The sequence below is a fragment of the Pollicipes pollicipes genome, unplaced genomic scaffold, assembly GCF_011947565.3.
Source record: "Pollicipes pollicipes isolate AB1234 unplaced genomic scaffold, Ppol_2.1 Scaffold_4740;HRSCAF=5597_pilon_pilon_pilon, whole genome shotgun sequence".
NCBI lineage: Eukaryota > Metazoa > Arthropoda > Thecostraca > Pollicipedomorpha > Pollicipedidae > Pollicipes > Pollicipes pollicipes.
Window position 1 is genome coordinate 40,477,991 of NW_023596545.1, and position 20,175 is coordinate 40,498,165.

At 52.9% G+C, this 20,175-nt stretch overlaps 3 protein-coding genes and 1 long non-coding RNA gene across 4 annotated transcripts in view; 2 read left to right on the forward strand and 2 right to left on the reverse strand.

The window, feature by feature from the left end:
* Positions 1-279: 279 nt before the first annotated feature.
* LOC119098387 (RING-type E3 ubiquitin-protein ligase PPIL2) lies at positions 280-11,221 on the forward strand. The gene is made up of 11 exons (XM_037221303.1): positions 280-350; positions 1,289-1,394; positions 3,026-3,239; positions 6,047-6,190; positions 6,472-6,637; positions 6,783-6,928; positions 7,528-7,651; positions 8,246-8,394; positions 9,394-9,545; positions 9,847-10,062; positions 11,140-11,221. The coding sequence occupies exons 2-11, from the start codon at positions 1,363-1,365 to the stop codon at positions 11,219-11,221; spliced, it is 1,425 nt and encodes a 474-aa protein (XP_037077198.1). The 5' UTR covers positions 280-350; positions 1,289-1,362.
* Positions 11,222-11,434: 213 nt separating this feature from the next.
* Positions 11,435-15,095, reverse strand: LOC119098764 (ribulose-phosphate 3-epimerase). The gene is made up of 4 exons (XM_037221792.1): positions 14,555-15,095; positions 14,149-14,256; positions 12,720-12,941; positions 11,435-12,170 (listed from the first exon to the last, which is right to left on the reverse strand). The coding sequence occupies exons 1-4, from the start codon at positions 14,795-14,797 to the stop codon at positions 12,066-12,068; spliced, it is 678 nt and encodes a 225-aa protein (XP_037077687.1). The 5' UTR covers positions 14,798-15,095; the 3' UTR covers positions 11,435-12,065.
* Positions 15,096-15,434: 339 nt separating this feature from the next.
* LOC119098765 (uncharacterized) lies at positions 15,435-18,265 on the forward strand. Its single transcript, XR_005094287.1, has 3 exons — positions 15,435-15,517; positions 17,063-17,124; positions 18,197-18,265. It is a non-coding gene; the product is annotated as an uncharacterized LOC119098765 (long non-coding RNA).
* Positions 18,266-19,441: 1,176 nt separating this feature from the next.
* LOC119098388 (transmembrane protein 53-like) overlaps positions 19,442-20,175 on the reverse strand; it is a 3,771-nt gene continuing 3,037 nt past the window's right edge. The window contains exon 5 of the mRNA XM_037221304.1: positions 19,442-19,455. Coding sequence (XP_037077199.1) covers positions 19,442-19,455 — 14 coding nt within the window. The remainder of the gene's footprint in view (positions 19,456-20,175) is intronic.

Genomic DNA, 20,175 nt, shown 5'->3' on the forward strand with positions numbered 1-20,175 from the left:
GGCCCTGATCTGGGCGATAACAATGGACTGGTGGCAATTTGAAGAAAAGGGGTGTAGTGATTCCTGTGTTCGTAATTTTCTCTATGGATGGTGAGATTGGAACGGTGTCAGCCGTCAGGTAGCACCCACAGTAATATTCACTAAATAGCCACGAGCCAATCGTGTCGCTGCTAACATATGGTAGCTCTAAGCGCTACCATATATTTATAGTCCGTTTGCCATTATTGCGTACCTTGATTGCGCACCTGTTTTCATAAACAAGGCTGATTTGTCACGCTGGGTACGGCGTCGCGTTGGGGCCTGGGGCTGCCATGCAATTGTGAAACTACGGCACTACGCCTGCACGCCTGGTCGGTTTGTTTCCATATCTTATTTTTGGTGGAAATGGAAGGATCATCACAGCATTATCATGCTGTCTTTGACGTGGGAACCATAAAAATCGGACTGTTTCCAATTCAGATTTGTTTTCAAGAGGCTTGGGGAAGCAGGCTGAGAGAATGCACCACGCTGTGGAATGACTCCTCCCCTATCGCCCTGAAGCTCATGGCCATGAGTCAGTAGATGTGCACAGGGAGGAATGCAAAGGGGAAAGTGTATGGGAGTAAATAATTTAGTTCTTGACATTTTTTTGCGTTTTCAAACTGAGTCATATGATTAGAATGTTGTGCACTGTTTTTTTGGAAAAAACTTAAATGTATTTTATGGTGACCCTATGATCTTAACTTTGAATGAATTCACCATTAGAAAAACAATTCATGTATTTGGCAAAAACAACATTAATTTGGTCAAGGTTTTACAGCACCTTACAACAGCATTGTATCTCAATTGCCCTCTTTATAACAGGAGATATCATACATGATCATTTAAAGAGACATTTTGTAACTCTGAGCAAATTGATTTCTAGTGCACATTGGAAGGTTGCTACAATGTGGCTGCTAGACCAGATTGTGTGACATATATTTCTGCAGCCTGGCCTGGTGATAACATAACAGAATTGATTGTTGAAGATGGTGCCAATTCACTTAGAATGTGTCATCTACATCAGTCAATAAGTGGATTGGTAATGTATACCTGTAGAGTACTATTGATGTTCTATTCTGAGGTACTAGACTGTTCATGGGGGTTGGCATGTCAAACTGGGCAAGAGAGCATTATTATGCTTCACCTACCAGCAGCATAACACATTTAAAAAACCATTAATTCAGTAGTGTTAATGATTGTATTTCTATGCATAAGCTTAACATGTGTGAATGCAACCCATAGTTACAATAATGCTTTTATGTTACAGCATTCAAGGCTGAGGGCTAGAACATTCTCAGCTGTCCTGTGAATAAAGAATAGGATCTTAATCCACATCTGAAAATGGGGAAGAAGCAGCATCAGAAGGATAAACTGTGAGTACCATTTCTAATCCCATCAGATCATGGCAATGATCAAGACAGCAAGTGACAGAGCTGCAGTATTGTATGACATGTCATGTTGTCAACAAGATAAACTCTGATTCCAAAGCAATTCCATCAAAATGTTTGATCAGGCCTCTTGAAAGGTGACTTCCCCAAGCCATCATCAGGGCTTGACTTAGAAAGTGGTATAAATTAGTGGGAATGCTGCTTGATAAGTCAACAGGCATTGCTGATAATGATAGATGCACAACAATGGTGTAGATATGGTCTGGAATGCTCATGCTATTACCAGTCACACCCTGTCACCAGGATGGTGTTTTATCCAATGTGATACTGCTTATGTCTACTGACACAGCCCTGGAATGAGGAGCAGAAAAAGGAAATAACATGATGAGGATGAGTTAACATGTCTCCAGGTGGTCAGTTCAATACCCTCTGCCCTGGAGGGGGTCAGAGTGATCCCCTGTGGTCTCAAAAACTGAGATAGCAAGATATACCAAATTCACAGGGTAGATTGGCCTGTATGTAAACTTACTTGTGTCAGAATTTGAGGTTCCTCAGTCATGATCTTGGAGTAAAAAAGGTTAAATAAGGTCAATGTCTGAAATGGCCTCTGAAGTGTCCCCAGACCTCCCATGCAACTGCTGTGCAGCCAGATACCAATTATAGGTTAAAGTTCAATGTGGTTAGGGACTTTGTTTGGCCTTTATTAGGTCAATGTGACCAAAGACTCACAAGATTACTCTTTTTTTGCTTTTTTAATAACCACACGGGATTATACTAGCTGGCATGTTTCTAAAAACAAAATGTTGACTGGGGTCATTTTGAATCAGTGATCTATTTTTACCTTTAAAATGTCCATGGAGCACATCTGTTGGGGTCCTTGTCATAAATGAATCCAAAAGGAGCACCAGAAACTATCCCCTAAAACCAATCTCTGGAATAAAAAAGCAGGTTTGTTTTGATATTGCTCCAACCTTTATACCTGGCCACAAATTGATGGAATTGGTTGTAATTGTAAATTCAATTGGTTTATTGCCTAAGAAGCTATCTCAAATATATATGGCTTTGTCTAACACTCCATTGTTGCATCACATGGAATGATTCCCAAGAAATGCCCTTCACTGACAGCCATTTCTTGACTTTGACATGCCATAGGTCAGTGACCTCACAAGTTACATCTTATTCTGTGCATCAAAAGATTCACTATTCAATTGTCTGCAGCTATGCAAAGTTTGGTGGGGCTACGCCACGCCGTTAGAAAATCTTTGGGGATGTCAATCTCTCCCCTCCCGCCATCCGAGCGAGTGGTAAGCGATATGATGTACTGCATCAAAGCAGCACCCAGAGCTATAACCACTGAGCTGTAGGGTCCTTGCATCACACCACGTTCATCACAGTGTGAGTGCAGTGCATCACAGGACGTGAGTGCAATCACGGCAAGATCGCAGTGTAAGTGGGGTGGCATCCCACAAATCAATACTCCTTTGCACCAACACTCCAATTCTCATTTGCAGTCTCGTGAATATCCAGCTGACATAACACGTGACACCATGCAGCCTTGCTGGCTGACCACTGCACTCGTGACTGATCTACACCACCCCTCCCTCCCGCGCCACCAGGTACCTGACGGCCACCGAATGGGCCACTCAGTACGGCGGCCACCGGCCGGCGCGGCCCGAGCAGCGCGAGTTCCGGCGCCTGCCCTACACGCACTGTGCCCTGTCACTGCAGCCCTTCGAGCACCCGCTCTGCACGGCCGACGGCCACGTGTACGACCTGGTGCACGTGGTGCCGTTCGTCAGGAAGTACAAGATCGACCCCATCACCGGCAAGGTGAGAGAGTGGCATCGTCATGGGCGAGGTGAGAGGGTGGCCCGTCACGGGCCAGGTGAAAAGTTTAACCCGTCACGAGCGAGATGAAAAGTTAAACCCGTCACGAGCGAGGTGAGAGGGTGGCCCGTCACGAGCGAGGTGAAAAGTTTAACCCGTCACGAGCGAGGTGAGAGGGTGACACCGTCACGAGCGAGGTGAGAGCGCGACACCATCACGAGCGGGGTGAGAGGGTGACCCCGTCACGAGCGAGGTGAGAAGGTGACCCCATCACGAGCGAGGTGAGAGGGTGACCCCGTCACGAGCGAGGTGAGAGGGTGAATCTGTCAAGAGCCGCCACATGCGCTGTTCTGACTGGGAGGAGCTTTTGAGTACGAACACTTATCCACGTGCACTGCTGTATTAATCAAAGGGCAAGACCTCGGGGGATGTATTTCTCATTAGGACAGACTGGTGTGACACTCGTAGTCTTTCACAGGTGTCCTAAACCGGTGCGTGGATCGTCTTCAACGAAATCAAAGATGACGCTCTGTGTTTGCAACTTTTTCACATCTCACCTGCCAGTTTTGGGTTCTTGTACCGCGTCACGGGTCGGTGTTTTGGGTTCTTGCCGTACCGCGTCACGGGCCGGTGCTTGGGTTCTTGCCGTACGGCGTCACGGGCCGGTGTTTGGGTTCTTTCCGTACCGCGTCACGGGCCGGTGTTTGGGTTCTTGCCGTACCGCGTCACGGGCCGGTGTTTGGGTTCTTGCCGTACCGCGTCACGGGCTGGTGTTTGGGTTCTTGCCGTACGGCGTCACAGGCCGGTGTTTGGGTTATTGCCGTACGGCGTCACGGGCCGGTGTTTGGGTTCTTTCCGTACCGCGTCACGGGCCGGTGTTTGGGTTCTTGCCGTACCGCGTCACGGGCCGGTGTTTGGGTTCTTGCCGTACCGCGTCACGGGCTGGTGTTTGGGTTCTTGCCGTACGGCGTCACAGGCCGGTGTTTGGGTTATTGCCGTACGGCGTCACGGGCCGGTGTTTGGGTTCTTTCCGTACCGTGTCACGGGCCGGTGTTTGGGTTCTTGCCGTACCGCGTCACGGGCCGGTGTTTGGGTTCTTGCCGTACCGCGTCACGGGCTGGTGTTTGGGTTCTTGCCGTACGGCGTCACAGGCCGGTGTTTGGGTTATTGCCGTACGGCGTCACGGGCCGGTGTTTGGGTTCTTGCCGTACCGCGTCACGGGCCGGTGTTTGGGTTCTTGCCGTACCGCGTCACGGGCCGGTGTTTGGGTTCTTGCCGTACCGCGTCACGGGCCGGCGACGTCGGTCTCAAAACAGGGCTTTACGAAAATGGGCAACGCCCGCTGCTCAGCGCGCTCTTGGCTGCGTGCGCACCAGATTCTCTCGTGCGGGGGCTCGGAGGGTGTGAAACATTCTATCATTGCGTATGAGTGTCCGTGACCTTCACCGTGGTCACAATTGTAATGAAATGCATTTCAGAAGTCCGTCAAGAGTAAAAGGTAGAATCATGCTCTTAAGCAAAGGTCACCTGTAGTCAGGCATTGGAAATTTACGCCGCATTTTTTCCCGAGCCCATGATATCTTGAAAGAGCAGCTGAGCCCTGACAATGGTAGTGGAGGTTATTTAAGGTCACGGTCGCATCAGGCTAATTTGACAGAACCGCGAAAGGTATTGCTAGCAAGCTTTTCACACCAAAACGAAGTCCATGAAAGGTGATGGAATGACCTCAGGGAACCTGACATCGCCTCGCGGAACTAAATGTTGGTATGCCCGGACTTTTATCAACCTTCTCCGCGAAGTCGTAAAACCACATAGAGAAAGCAGACCATTTAGCTTAACGTGGCTTGTTCTCGCTTGACCCGACCTAACAAGCCAGTTAAAGCGGTTTTAGAAAAACAGCTTAATATGAAGAGTTAACCACGGAGGAAAATGCCGCTTCGGCCGTGCGTTTTTGTTCTAGCGCTTGCATGGATCAGCTGCGCATTATAAAGAGCTAAGACCGACTGCCCCATACAGTTGGCGGCACTGGCGAAGCTGGTGATGGGCAGCATAGGTCTTTGCCGAATTCCGGAGGCCGTAGGGAAATGATGATATTCGGATTATGGTGTGCGGCTTGGCTCCGGTGATAACCTGTGGCTGTGGACTAGTCTGGGGGGTGGGGCAGGCCTCAGGAGGGCCGGGCCTCGTGAGGATCGGGCCTCGAGGTGTACAGTGTGGCTGTGGACTAGTCTGAGGGGTGGGGCGGGCCTCAGGAGGGCGGGCCTCGTGAGGATCGGTCCTCGAGGTGTACAGTGTGGCTGTGGACTGGTCTGAGGAGCGGACCGAGCCTCGTAAGGAATGGGTCTCGTGAGGACCGGGGCTCGTGAGGACCGGGTCTCGTGAGGACCGGGTCTCGTGAGGACCGGGTCTCGTGAGGACCGGGTCTCGTGAGGACCGGGTCTCGTGAGGTTCGGGTCTCGTGAGGACCGGGTCTCGTGAGGTTCGGGTCTCGTGAGGACCGGGTCTCGTGAGGACCGGGCCTCGTGAGGTGTGTGTCACGCAGATATTTGTCCGCCAGTGTCGCGTAGACCTTTAGTTCATTTGCTGATAACCAGGCGACTGTTTAGCTTTAGTTTTTAGGGGCTTCGCCTGAGTGCTACATCACTCACCGACGGTGCCGTTTTGGAGAGTAGCGATGTGTCCATTATATGATGTGGATGTGTTGGATATAGGCGCTGTAGGTAACTTTTATCAGGTTCGTAATCGATCGAAGCGCCATCCTACACGAACGCTCGTAGTTTATCTAATGCGTTGCATTGTTCAATTCGCAGCCGCTGGAGGCGAAGGCGCTCATTAAGCTGCATTTTGCCAAGAACAAAGAAGGGAAGTACCACTGTCCTGTCCTGTTCAAGGTCTTCACAGAAAACTCGCACATCGTGGCTATCAAAACCACTGGCAATGTTATGTCATATGAGGTAAGGAGTGCCTCGTTTGAACGATCCCTCTTTGTTTGAATGTTTTACCTTCGTGATTTTGTTCACCATCTTCCCTGGTTTCGGATCTGTTATTCGGGGTATTTCGGGGATGGCTTCTGTCGAAACAGCTTTTGTCAATGACTTCTCGTCAATTGAAGCTGTGACTCCGGGGAGTCCCACTAAGTTGATGTAAGTCTTGTTGCGCTTGATCTGTTTGAACTTTGCATTCCAATGTGGGTCATGTTATTCCATGTCCGAACCTCGTTTGGTTGTGGTTGCAGGCTGTCGAGGAGCTGAATATAAAGCCCCAGAACTGGAAAGAGCTTCTGACTGACGAGCCGTTTACTAGGAAGGACATCATCACCATACAAGACCCGAAGAATCTAGAGAAGTTCAATTTGTCAGCGTTCTATCACATAAAGAACAATGTCAAGGTCGTGGACGAGGGTAAGTTTTGGTGTCTAGTGGTGCGTATAATCCTTTTAAAACAGCGCATCTTAAAATATTCAAATTACCTAACGCCCAGCGAAATGGCACAGATGTACCTCAGGAAATTAATCTCAGGCGTTGTCTCCTTCTCCCGTTTCAACAGAGGCGGAGAGAAGTAAAATCGATCCCGCCGCACGGCTGAAGAAGGTGAACACCGTGACCAAGGATGTGTTGGAAGAACTCAACAGGGAATACAAGCCGACGCAGAAGGTCACCAAGGAGCAGAGAAAAGCCGACAAGTTTAACGCCGTAAGTTTTTGGTAGATACGCTAACACTGACCACCTGTGTGATCAGCTCACCGCCTGACATTCTGAGGGCTCTATAAAGGATATTCGTGTCGGAATCTCGGAGACTTCTTGATGTGGCGTGTTGCATACCTCCAAAAAGCCGCAGCGTTGTGCATAGCAGTGCTAGCGTTAAACAGCAAAGCACCTTGGCGCGGGAGGATCGGAGAGAGGAGGAGGGGCGGGGTCAGCCATGTTTTGGCCGGCCGATCGCGATCAACCGACATCATCGTGCGGGCGCCAGCCCCTGGCTCGGCCACACCAGCCGGACCTGACGCGACCCAGCCCGCCCCGTCTCTCCCTGACCCGACCTGACCTGGCATGACATAACCCGACCTGAACCGACCCGGTCCTTCCCGCCCTAACCTGACCTGGCCTGACATAACCCGACCTGAACCGACCCGCTCCTACCCGCCCTGACCTGGCCTGGCCCGACATAACCCGGCCTGACCTGCCCCGCTCTGACGTAGCCTGGCCTGGCCTGAAATAACCCGACCTGACCTGCCCCACTCCGACGTAGCCTGACCTGGCCTGACATAACCTGACCTGCCCTGGCGTCGCAGGCCCACTTCTCCACGGGCGTGGTGGCGGCCGGCTTCACGTCGACCGTAATGGAGCCGGTGCTGCAGCACGAGGCGGCCGTGGTCGACGACGACACGGTGCGCTATCGGCACGTCAAAACCAAAGGTGAGCACGCGCCTGGCCGGGCGGCGGCGGGCCGCGTCGCCGGGGCAGGAGGGGCGGGCGGCGGACCGCGCCGCTGGGGCAGGAGAGGCGGGCCGCGGGCCGCGCCGCTGGGGCAGCAGGGTCGGGCGGCGGACCGCGCCGCTGGAGCAGGAGGGGCGGGCGACGGGCCGTGCCGCTGGAGCAGGAGGGACGGGCGGCGGACCGTGCCGCAGGAGAGGCGGGCGGCGGACCGCGCCGCTGGGGCAGGAGAGGCGGGGGCGGACCGCGTCGCCGGGGCAGCAGGGACGGGCCGCGGACCGCGCCGCTGGAGCAGGAGGGGCGGGCGGCCAGGTCGGCTGGTGACGGCCATGCTGTCGTTGAGAGCTGCTCACTGGTCAGTTGGGTGTAGCTGTGCCGAAGGTCTGTCCGTCCCCGGGGCCAGCGGCCTCTCGGTTGCCTGAAGCGGTGTGACGATACCATCAGTGGAAAGCCAGTTGCTTGTTTGTTTGTGAAAACTGACGATCAAGCTTTTTGATAGGCTGGTACATAGGCCCACATTGACCGCTTGCGTAAGCTGGGCTAGTCGGCGCCCTGCTGACTGTAGTCTCTGGGCAGGTTATGTGCGACTAATGACGAATGTGGGCCCGCTAAACCTGGAGCTGCACTGCGACCAGACGCCCAAGGCCTGCGAGAACTTCATCAAGCACTGCGCCAGCGGATATTACGCCGGCACCAAGTTCCATCGGTCCATCAGAAATTTTATGGTAAGCAACATTAATATGAATCGACTATAATCGACTATAATATAAATGAACTACTTGATATTGCAAGACGAAATTCTAAATGTTGATGTTCCACTGTTTTTTTTTTTTTAGCTCGCTTAGGATTCAGCCATTGGGCAATTACAGTCATCTACTGAGTAGACACGATCAATGAGATTGGACCACCGAAAAACGGCCTTTGTCAAATGCGTAAAAGGTTGCTGTATCCCTTCCTTCTTGATATTGCATCTTGTTTGCCATGCGTTCGCTCTTCACCCCGTAATAATCAGGCGTAGTTCTTGCCCTAACACGGTCCCAATGGGAAACCAACGCCACGTAGTAGCCAGTTGTATGTTGTAGCATGCCAACCCTTCAGGCCACAGCTTTATGGCGAGGCCAGCCAAGTGCAAAACTGTCAATGCCTCCGGCGGTGGGCGTGTGTTGTGATTGAAGAGACACTTTTTGGAGTTCCATTTTGCGTTGTTGTAAGGCCTTTTTAGCTTGCCGCCGTGGGTCATTTTAGTCTCAGAAGAGCTGGTTCTAGCGGTTTGGAGACCCATTTCGAAACCGTTTTTGATAGGTACAATTTATCGTATTGCACTTTGCTGAGAAGTACGAAATTTGGCGTCACTCAGGAGCCATGACGTATCGGTTTCAACATGTTTTCCTCCATATCTTCCTGTTCTCCCCCGAACAAAGTGCATGCCCAGTGTCTTGTAAGTTGGCGACGTCTGAGTGCACCTCTGTGAGTGAGTGAAATGTGAGTGTGAGTGCGCCTCTCGGTAGCTGCAGTAGCACGCTCCGAACTCTCCGCCGCGAGTTCGGAGTTACCGTAGCACGCTCCGAACTCTCCACCGCGGACCGGAGTTACCGTTTGCCGCCAGGCGGCCGCTGCGCGGTCGGCAGTAGCGTGTTGGCCGTCGTACGGCCGCTTTAATGACGTCACTGGGTGCGGCTGGTCGGCGTGCTGAGTCGGCGGGGCCGCCGCCGCGTCTGCTGCAGGTACAGGGCGGCGACCCGCTGGGTACGGGCGAGGGTGGCCAGAGCGTCTGGGGCGAGCCGTTCGCGGACGAGTTTCGGCCCAACCTGAGCCACACCGGCCGCGGCGTGCTCTCCATGGCCAACTCGGGACCGGGCACCAACAAGTCACAGTTGTGAGTACCGGACCGACGGCCGAGAGTCGTGGCGGCGGGCGCGCCAGACGGACTGGACGACAGAGTGTCGATCTGGAAATGTGCTCCAGTTGAGTGGATTTCCTGCCCAGAGTGAATACATCCGGAAACAAGGCACGTGTGTAGGCTCTAGATGTGCTACTTTCGCGCCTGCCGACACGTTGCCACGATGTGTTACGTGGAACATCGCAGCGGCAGTGCCAGCGACACCATTGGCTCTTCACTGACGCTGAACTGAACAGGCCGATGGCGGCTGCGCCTGATGCCGCCGGCTCTCCCCCAGCTTCATCACATACCGGTCGTGCAAGCACCTGGACAACAAGCACACGGTGTTCGGCGGCTTGGTGGGCGGCCTCGAGACGCTCTCGGCCATCGAGCAGGTGGAGGTGGACAACAAGGACCGGCCCATCGAGGACATCATCATCACCGCCTGCCACGTGTTCGTCGACCCGTTCCAGGAGGCCGACCAGGAGGTCAGTAGAGTGGAGTGGATCCGCGGGTGGAAAGGGCCGTCACGTGGCCGCAAGTTGGTCATAGGGCTTATTCTGCATGACATATTATTTCGTGTTCGTGGTCTTAATATGCTTATCTTGTCACTGCTCGTCACAGTCACCGCCATTCACTGCTGGTGACCGCAAGCCGCTTCATTAGGAACAATGGCGTGCAGCCCGGAGCAGGATCGACTGGTCGTCCCGGAGTGGGCTGCGTTTGCCGCACGTAGTCGTGCACCTCCGACGACGCCCCATGACTTGACCTGTGACCGTGTCGTGACCTGCGCGTGGCGTGGCCGCCAGCTGGCGCGGCTGCGGACGGAGGAAGCCGAGCGGACGGCGCCGGCGCCGGCGGCCGCCGCCCCCGTCCGCCGGCCGCTCGCCGCCGTCCGCGCCGGCGTCGGCAAGTACATCGCCCCCGGCCCGGCCGCCGCCTCCACCTCCACCTCTAAACGTGAGTGGCGACCGGCGGCGCCGGGCCTTGATTGTCGAGCGGGCAGGGCGAGGTGTCTCGCTGCCGCCAGCTGCCGATCGGTGGCGACTGCCGGGCCTTAATTGTCGTGCGGGCGGGGCGAGGTGTCTCGCTGCCGCCAGCTGCCGATCGGTGGCGATTGCCGTCTATGCAGTGCCAGTCGGTCGATTTCGCGGGGTGCGACGAGAGCTAAGTGAACGGGACAGGCGGAGGCGACGCTGGCGCGGTAGAGCTGCAGCTCGTCGCCCAGTGTGCACCTGGTACCCCTCCCTCCCGCCGATAGAGCCCTGTGCTTTGAGCGAGACCGCGCCGCACGGCAGTGCGACGACGTGTGTGGCGCCTGGCATAACAAGTATAGGCGTGGGGAGGAGGTCTACGTCTGATGCGTGATTTATCCAGACGACTGATGGACTGGGAGCGGAAGGCTTCACACGAGGCCGTCCGACCATGCCGGTCCTTCTCCCTGGCCGAGCTGCTCGCCACCGGCATCGCTGGGTGTCGTCGGGCCCGCCGTGATCACCGGTCATGCCAGGAGCGTTGTGTAAGGTTTATGGCGTCGTCATGTAGGCGGGCGAGAGCAATGGGCTGGCCTTAAACCGTGTTCCGATTTCAGGAAAGCTGAAGAACCGCCGCCTCAGGCGCCGAAGAGGAAAAAAGAGGCCGGCTACGACTTTGGCAGCTTCAGCTCGTGGTGATGGCTGACGGCTGCTTGAGATATCTGTAACTTGTGTGTGCGCAGGCGACGTACGCTATATTCATCGATACCTTTTGGTCAAAATGTGGAACGGCTCGCACAAGACGGACTGGTGCCGACATTTGCCCTGGAACGTTGATCAAGGCAATCCGCAAGGCCTGCGTCTGATTTCTGAAGCATTGTGTGCAACCACATCCCAGCCAAACCGCACCTCTTTAGAAAGCCATTGCATTTTGTGTATTGCGCATAACATTGAATACATGTTTAGAGACAAGGTCTGTTTCAGCGGGCTCCATGGAACTGACTTCACGTAGATCTCGTTCCACTTCCAACGGAGAACCAGCTGGAACAGACGCTAGATGTCCGCTCGATATACGATATACGATACGATGGATACGATATCGATATACGATACCATCCTTCCTATACTCTATCTAGAACAAGCTACAGGTGCGTGTGTCTTACTGCCAGTCACGGTACAGAATGTTGTTCAGGTGCTTCCCTTCCGGATCTCAGGCGTCGTCCGCGCTCCTCGGAGTGCTGTGCTACACAGCCCCGTACGGTTTCCCACCCAAGTGTCACGTCCCGCTCTAACCCGCCACCAGACAGCTTTGGTAAAATGTCAGAACGTGCTCCGTCCCGATCGTGGGTGAACCGGTACAAAACAGCCACGGGGAAGCGGACCTCGCGCCCGCCGCCGTGCGCGCCTCCGACGGTGCGCCAGCCAGGCCCTGGAAGGTCAGCCGACCACTCCACGAACGGCAGCGGCGGCCGAAGCGAAGCTCTGGAATGTGCGGCGCGAGGAAGGTTCCGGTCGGCAGCGGGCGGGCCTGGTACCAACGGCGCTAGGGGAAGACCTTCTGCACCGCCTGCTTCAGCTGAGTAATCACCTGCTGCGGACTGTCGGCCTTCACCACGGCGCTTCCCGACACGATCATGTTGGCCCCGGACTGCAACGAGCGCCGCAGGGATGGCCTAAATAGGACGCTCAGACGTGCTCATGTTGGCACAGAGCTGTTGCAAAAATGTGCTGGTTCAGGGCTGTGCAGCGCACGACACAACAATAACTCAAAGTTCTTTGGCAGCACAAAAAAGCAACAAAAAACCCTGCAATGGTTGTCTCTTGGTCTTGAACCGAAACAGGCGTTCGCGGCGCGTACCAAGGGCGAGGACCGTCATCCAGAACTTACGACAATGCCATCATCGTGGCGCTTGAAAGCGCACATCTGGGGAAGGTCGGGCGACTACTAAACAAGTGACTGCGCCGCGCACACATTCACGGACCGCCGCGGGACCGGCAACGCCGAATCTGGTTACATATCGGCATCCAATGACCGACCGGCGATCTGGCCAGCTCAGGGTTGACCAGACCGCGGAGGTGACACTGGACTGGCATAGGCACAGGAGTTAATATTGCGCTGGCGTAGGGTTGCTAATAGGCTGACCTGCATAGAGATGCCACCAATAAAGGCGTGCACAGAGGTCGACAAAGTACTGACCTGGGCACACAGGTCGATGTTGGCCGGGCTGACGCCGCCGTCCACCTCGATGTCCAGCAGCGGGAACCGCTCGCGCAGCAGGCGCACCTTGGGCATCATGTCCTGCATGAACTTCTGGCCGCCGAAGCCGGGTTCCACTGTCATGACGAGCAGCATGTCCGCCAGCTCGGCGTGCGGCAGCAGCAGCTCTGCCGGCGTGCCCGGCTTGATACCGATCCCCACCTGACGACGCGGGACGGGCCAGTTCAGGCCGACAGGTCCGAGCGGGCGCATCGTGGACCAGTCCGCAGGCCACTCAAAGATGTCAGAACATGCCTTCCAGGAGCCAACTGTGGTCACATGAGAATGGCTGGTGTCTTTTCATTCAGGGTGAAAAGGTCACAGACACAAATGGCAAACACAGAGCACGCTGAAGCCAGCAAATGTAGCCTGGCAAGGGCAGATACTGAGGTAGCCTTGAGGTAACACTGGAGTCTCACAGAGCTGCTCTGTGACAGTGGCCATTCACAAGATAAATCATTGCACTCTTATTTCCAGTTGCCACCTAGTCACAGCTACCTGATATAGTGAGCAGCCTGTTCCCTTGCTCCCTGATATAGTGAGCAGCCTGTTCCCCCCCTTTCCCTTTGGCATCAGCTTGCTGGTGGCTGACACCAAAGTGTCTGCAGTGGTGTGGGCATGTTCACCTAGTCAATCTGCTTGCCAAGCACTTGAGTAACTGCACATGTGGCAGTATGCATGGTTGTGCATGTGTGTGTGTGTGTGTGTGTGTGTGTGTGTGTGTGTGTGTGTGTGTGTGTGTGTGTGTGTGTGTGTGTGTGTGTGTGTGTGTGTGTGTGTGTGTGCGTGCGTGCGTGCGTGCGTGCGTGCGTGCGTGCGTGCGTGCGTGCGTGCGTGCGTGCGTGCGTGCGTGCGTGCGTGCATGCATGCATGCATGCATGCATGCATGTGTGTGTATTTATTGTTTTTAACTTATTGACTGTGTCTGTAACTGGGTACCTATTCAACCTCTGGACTACTTATGCAAAATAAATGACTGACTCCTATTAAACCTCTGGACTACTTATGCAAAATAAATGACTAACTAACTAAATAAATACATGTGGTGGCTATAACAGTTACAGCAGCAGGAAACAACAATGTGACTAGCTAACATTGCTGCTCATCTGCTGTTCTTGGGGAAGGTGGCTTTGTGATGCAGACACAGGTTGACACAGTAGAGTGGTTGATGCAGCCTGGTCAGGACTCCCTGAGGTCAGTCCTGATAGACATCAGATAGCTCTTGTGCCCTAGTCACATGATTGGTACCCTGGAAACCAATGATAATACACTTTCTGGGACTGTGAACATTCACTGCGCCATTTCTGAGCACTACTGTTATGTCATTGGCAGTCACTACTAGCAAAATGTTGATTGCTGACTCTCCTACCTTCATTCCAGATTCCTTTATTTTCCTGCAGAGTGCTGGAATGTCACTAGATGCCTCTGCGTGGAATGTGTATTGGTTTCCCCCAGCGTCCGCAATGGCTTCCACCCACTGCAAAATAAAAAACATATGTTTGGTGTAGTATCAAAACACATACTTCCCTTTGTTTCTCTTACCATTTGCTCCCATGATGTGTCAAAGGTAAACATCATGTCAATACAGTACATCACCCTTCTACTCCTATAACCACCAGGCAACAATAACTAATGTATACACAGCACTAAGGGAGCTTATCACATAAGCATGGCCCACCTTGGCAATGATGTGCCCACTCAACACAATATGCTGAAAACAATTGCAGAAATTGATGATACACCTATACAAGGGTCCAAAACACTACAATACTCACATTCTCTGGCTTCTCAACCATCATGTGGAGGTCAAAAAATGATTCAGGTAATTTTTGTCTCAGGCATTTAACAACAGGATGTCCAAATGTAAGGTTTGGAACAAAATGTCCATCCATAACATCTAAGTGAAGGTAGTCTGCTCCTGCCCTAAGCATCCTCTCAGACTCATCATAAAGCATGGACAGGTCTGAGTTCAAGATAGATGGACCTATCTTTGCAGTAACTTTCTTACCACACGCCATAATGCCTTGTGCGGTTATTTTATATGGATATAGCCTTACAAAAGCAAAGCCTTGACTTCCCGATAATACAAGCAAATCACAATGAATCACAGAAAATGCACGTCTATGGTCTGAGTCCTAATGCGAAATGGGTAACAGCCTGGATAGGTTAAGAATCCCAATTAATAAATATTCTTTCTCCACTGTACGGGGATAGCGCTCTTGAAAGATATGGAAGGCAAACTGAGTGCTTGAGCTCGGCGCCCGCCGCCCGGGAACCACGGGCAGCCACCGAGGGGACCCCGGAAGGGCGTTCCGGTTCGGTCGTGACAGATTTCGCTGTGTGTAACTATGTCCTTTGGGGTGCGCCAGAAAACGAAATTGCTGCGGTATATTCGTGACGTTTATCAGCGATACAAAAACTAAAAGAAAATGGCAGAATTGAGAATAAAAAGGCTTTTATAAGTAACGAAATAATTTTTATTTGTTAAAAACCCCACAAATTTACTCACAAGCATTTTATTATAATAATATTTTATTTATAATTATACAGATTATTTGCCCACTAGGTTCCGAGAGGCTGTTTTTTAATCTGCATAGAATACGGCCAATATAGCCGTAGTCTGACCAAAGCCTGACGAGTCTGTGGGCGAGTCGTGGCGTGGGAGCGGGGGACGGCAGAGGTACTGCCGGCTGTGGGATTCACGGGGTGGGTTCTGGGTTGGTTAAGCCTCAATCAAGGTAAGAGACCCTCCGAAGGGTATGGTGTGCCGTGGGTGGACGGTGGTGAGTGGTGTGATAAACTGGTGTTACAAAAGTGCAAGAACTGGTCCCTTTCAGTGGAAAAACGGCGGTAGATAGCTTAGTTCATTCCACTGTTCCACCTTTTTCACGTGACGTAAGTACTAACATTTGCCACATCCACATTGGGGGGGGGCCCTGCCACACCTGTCCTTCTCATTTTTCATCATTCCTGTAATAATGCAGAGAATTAGCTGGATGAGTATTGGGGCCTGTGGCCTTTTGCCTTTTGGATAAGAAAGCTCAGGTTGCCTTGCCCTGAATAACTTACAAGAAAGCTATGGGTAATGGCTGTGTTATGCAGATTTGCATCATGCAGAATAAGCAGTTTATGGGCACATATAAGGTAAACAACAAGTGATGAATGTTGAAGGGTTAGGTGGGTGCATAGGGGCAGGAACCAGCACATGGTGGAGGCCCTTAGTACGCACCCCCAACATTTGGAAACAACACTACTCTTACAGCAGTGCATGGAAAATGACCTTAAACTGTCCCAACCACACCATCCTTTGAAATAAATTGTTTGCTCTTAGGTGGGGTGCATAGTGAGTAGCCCTATAATTTATCACTCAGGTCCCTGAAAGAAATTTACATGATAAATGCGGTGATTATATTGACAATGAAATCACTCGCTCAGCTAACTCAATTCTATTGTGTTGTCTGAATGGATACTATAGATATATTCATTTTTATCAAGTGGTTCTACAATAGCACTTTGGTTGACATGTTACAAGATAATGGTTTTGCACTTAATGTACCTAAAGCCACAGTCACAGGTTTGCTTATAAGATAATTTTCATGCAATTTAGGAAAAGTTCTGATATGTAGTCTGAGCTATGTAGTTATATTGTCTACCAGATTTTTGCTTGTCAAATTCTAATCACCTTGGGTCTTCAAACATGCCACATTAACAATCAAAGGTGGTATTAGCAGCAAGGGCAGGTCACAAAGTCCTAGAATTAATGCTCCCAGCAGCTGCATTGCCTATTACCACACACACAGATAGCATGCGTGAAATTTGGAACGACTAAACTGTCAAAGTGTAAGTAACTAAGGTTACCCCTGTGCACAGTATGGACATTTGTTGTACCAGTCATACTGGCCAGAATGCCCTGGCTGTACTAGTCAGGTCCCCACTTTCTTTTTTTGCACCTATATATACTGCAGGGGGCTCAGTGGCTTTAGATGTTTTAGGCATTATGATATGTTTTAAAGACAATGTGTTGTAATTATTATTTGATAGTCCACTATTCAATAAAAAAGAGTCCCTAAACATTTAGTGCACTTATCAAGTCGCTTTCACATTAAGGTATTCTGTTGCATGCACTGAAAAAGAGACAGCAGCAGAAACAAAGCCATCAACAGCTTTAACAGTGTAAGACAGCATCATGGTTTTCACTTTGCTGTGCAAAAGCTTTCACCCTGCTAAAGCATGTCATGATTGGAAGACCACTGTTGATCACACAATCACTGTTCCCTTTTCAGATACCAGCAATGATTGGAAGAATTGCTCTGCCAAAAACAACAACTCTGTCACTAAATGACAGGTAGGTGGGCTGTGTCCCCACCAGGTGTGGAGGATACTCTATATGGATGCATGCATGATGTGGAGGATACATCTATACACCAATGAATGATGCATACACCAATGATGCATCCATTAATGCACACACCAATGATGCATCCAATAATGCATTCAATAAGAATGCACCATCCTTTAGTCTACCATGCCATACAAGGACCAGTCAGGGACAAAATTGTGTTGCAAGAAAGCATTTACCACCAGTGCTTGCCATTTTTCCTGTTTCAAAATGTCCAAGAGTCCAAAAGCCCCAAGTGGAAAGGCCCCTAATCTCACATTGTTAAGAGCTATTGGTATTGCATGATGCCTGTGATAGAGAATCAATCTTGATCAGCTGCTTAAAAAGTGGCCTGTGAATAGGTATTCAGCATTCAATTTGCATGTGGATCATCTTGTTGGAGCACGCACAAGCATGATTGTAGCATTGTGGTGCATGTGAACCACAACATACCTTTCAAAATCATGCCCAACCTCATAATTTCTTGATCTCACCAGCATGCCACCACTTTTTAAGTTATGCTTCATATTGAAAAGCTTAAACATCACATTCAAATACTTAAAACTTTTACATACACTATCTGTGGCAAAATGGTCATTGTGTTATTTGCGAAGTTCAGATTTTTGACATCGCTGAACATGAAACAGCATACATTGTGCCATCATCTGTGGTTTGTGAAGAGAATGTCAGTCAACAGCCAACAACTGGGGATGGGAGTGCAAGCGTGCAAATTAATGTTTGGTCCCACACACTGCTGTAGTAGCCTGGAACCAAAGCCAGTACAGCATAAATGTCAGGTATTGATGTGCAGTAGTTCATGTGTAGTATGTTAACAGGTGATGATGACAGGTGAACATTTCCAGCTGCCATGTGAAGTTTGATGATTTTTCTGCTTGCAGCTAAACTCATCACAAAAAGAACAGGAAATAATGGGGCAGTTTTGTGAATGGGGTCTAGTGACTGCTCCGCTCCTAGCGTGCCACTGACCCATTGCCTGTCGACGCGTGCGCGTCATGACCTGGCCGTGGTTCCACACCAGGTTCTCCCACTTGCGTCAGCTGCGTGACCAGCAGCTGCAGCAGCAACAACAGCGGCAACAACAACAGCACACAGCAACAGCAACACAGCACAGCAGCAACAGCAGCAGCAGCGCGCCGCGGCTGCAACTGGGCAGCTCGCTGGAGAACCAACGGCTGGCTGCGCAGATGGAGAGCCGGCCGTCGGTGCTGGCTGCGCTCGGCGGGCAGCGGGTGATGGTACATTTTTCCCCTCTCCCTGGCTGCGCTCGGCGGGCGGCGAGTCATGGTACATCTTTCCCGTCTCGCTGGCTGCGCTCGGCGGGCAGCGGGTCATGGTACATCTTTCCCCTCTTCCTGGCTGCGCTCGGCGGGCAGCGGGTGATGGTACATCTTTCCCTTCTCCCTTGCTGCGCTCGATGGGCAGCGGATGATGTTACGCCCCTCCCCTCCCCCGCCCCCTGCCACACCCTGATGCGCCGCGCTTCGTAAGAAATAATCAACTTTGTAATGTACTGAATGCAAGATGTATTTTTTGTCGTGACAAACTGCCCACTGGAGACTTAATTTCGACCCCTCGATTGTTGTTCGTTGCCGTGCCCAGTTGTGGACACGGTCTCCGTGTCACATCCGCGGCGGGCCTGCGTCTGACCGTCTGCTCTATCTGACAGCAGAAGCCAGCGGCGATGGCGGCGGCGGCGCCCCAGAAGCGAATGCACGTCAAGCAGCGTCTGGCGATTCAGGCGCGGCTGGGCGTGATGCGCGCGCCGGCCGGCCGCGGCGCCACCGTCGCCGGCCGCAGCATCCTGGCCCGGCTGGGCCGCGGCCGCCCGATGGTCAAGCGGCTGCAGCCCGCCCGAGGTACGGAAGGGAGGGCAGGGCGCCTGACGACGGTGGTGGCGTCCCGGGCCTGTGCCAGTTGGAGGGCAAACTGTCGGCCTCGATACCGCGTGGGGTCGATCTTAAACAAAGGCGCTATGCTCCATTTGGCTTGTCCTTCAAAATGTCTCACGTTTCTAGGAAAATGAACTCATTTGGGGTCAAGTCATTGTGCTGTGCCTTTTTCCCGGCAGGGGACTTCTCCGTAACTGGCTGGTACTATGATCCCCCGGTTCTGGCTCCGTATCTAAAGCCAGCGGTCTTGTTGAGTACGGCTGATAGCCGCCGATGGACTTGCTGATTCACGTCAACTTTACATGGTTCAAGGACCCCACTATTTGGCTTTCCTGTCTTCGCATCCCAAGAGGCATCTGATATCTGTCCCGCGCTTATCGCTGCTCGCCTGCATAGTGGGTAAACACCTCGAGTCGGCGGTCGGCACCCATCCGTTCCCAGTTGGACCGAGCCGCGCGCTCCCCGTTTGACCGTGCCGCGCGCTCCCTGTCTGACCGAGCCGCTCGCTCCCCGTCTAACCGTGCCGCGCGCTCCCAGTTGGACCGTGCCGCGCGCTCCCTGTCTGACCGAGCCGCGTGCTCCCTATCTGACCGAGCTGCGCGCTCCCTGTCTGACCGAGTCTCGCGCTCCCCGTCTGACCGTGCCGCGCGCTCCCTGTCTGACCGTGCCGCGCGCTCCCTGTCCGAACGAGCCGCGCGCTCCCCATGTTACCGTGCTGCACGCTCCCCGTGTTACCGTGCCGCGCGCTCCCTGTCTGACCGAGCCGCGCGCCCCCCGTGTTACCGTGCCGCGCGCTCCCTGTCTGACCGAGCCGCGCGCCCCCCGTGTTACCGTGCCGCGCGCTCCCTGTCTGACCGAGCCGCGCGCCCCCGTGTTACCGTGCCGCGCGCTCCCTGTCTGACCGAGCCGCGCGCTCCGTGTTACCGTGCCGCGCGCTCCCTGTCTGACCGAGCCGCGCGCTCCCCGTGTTACCGTGCCGCGCGCTCCCTGTCTGACCGAGCCGCGCGCTCCCCGTGTTGCCGTGCCGCGTTTTCCCGTCTGACCGTGCCACGTGCCGTCCGTCGGCAGCCGGGGGTCGGCCGCAGACATGGTCCCGGGGCAGGCCGCG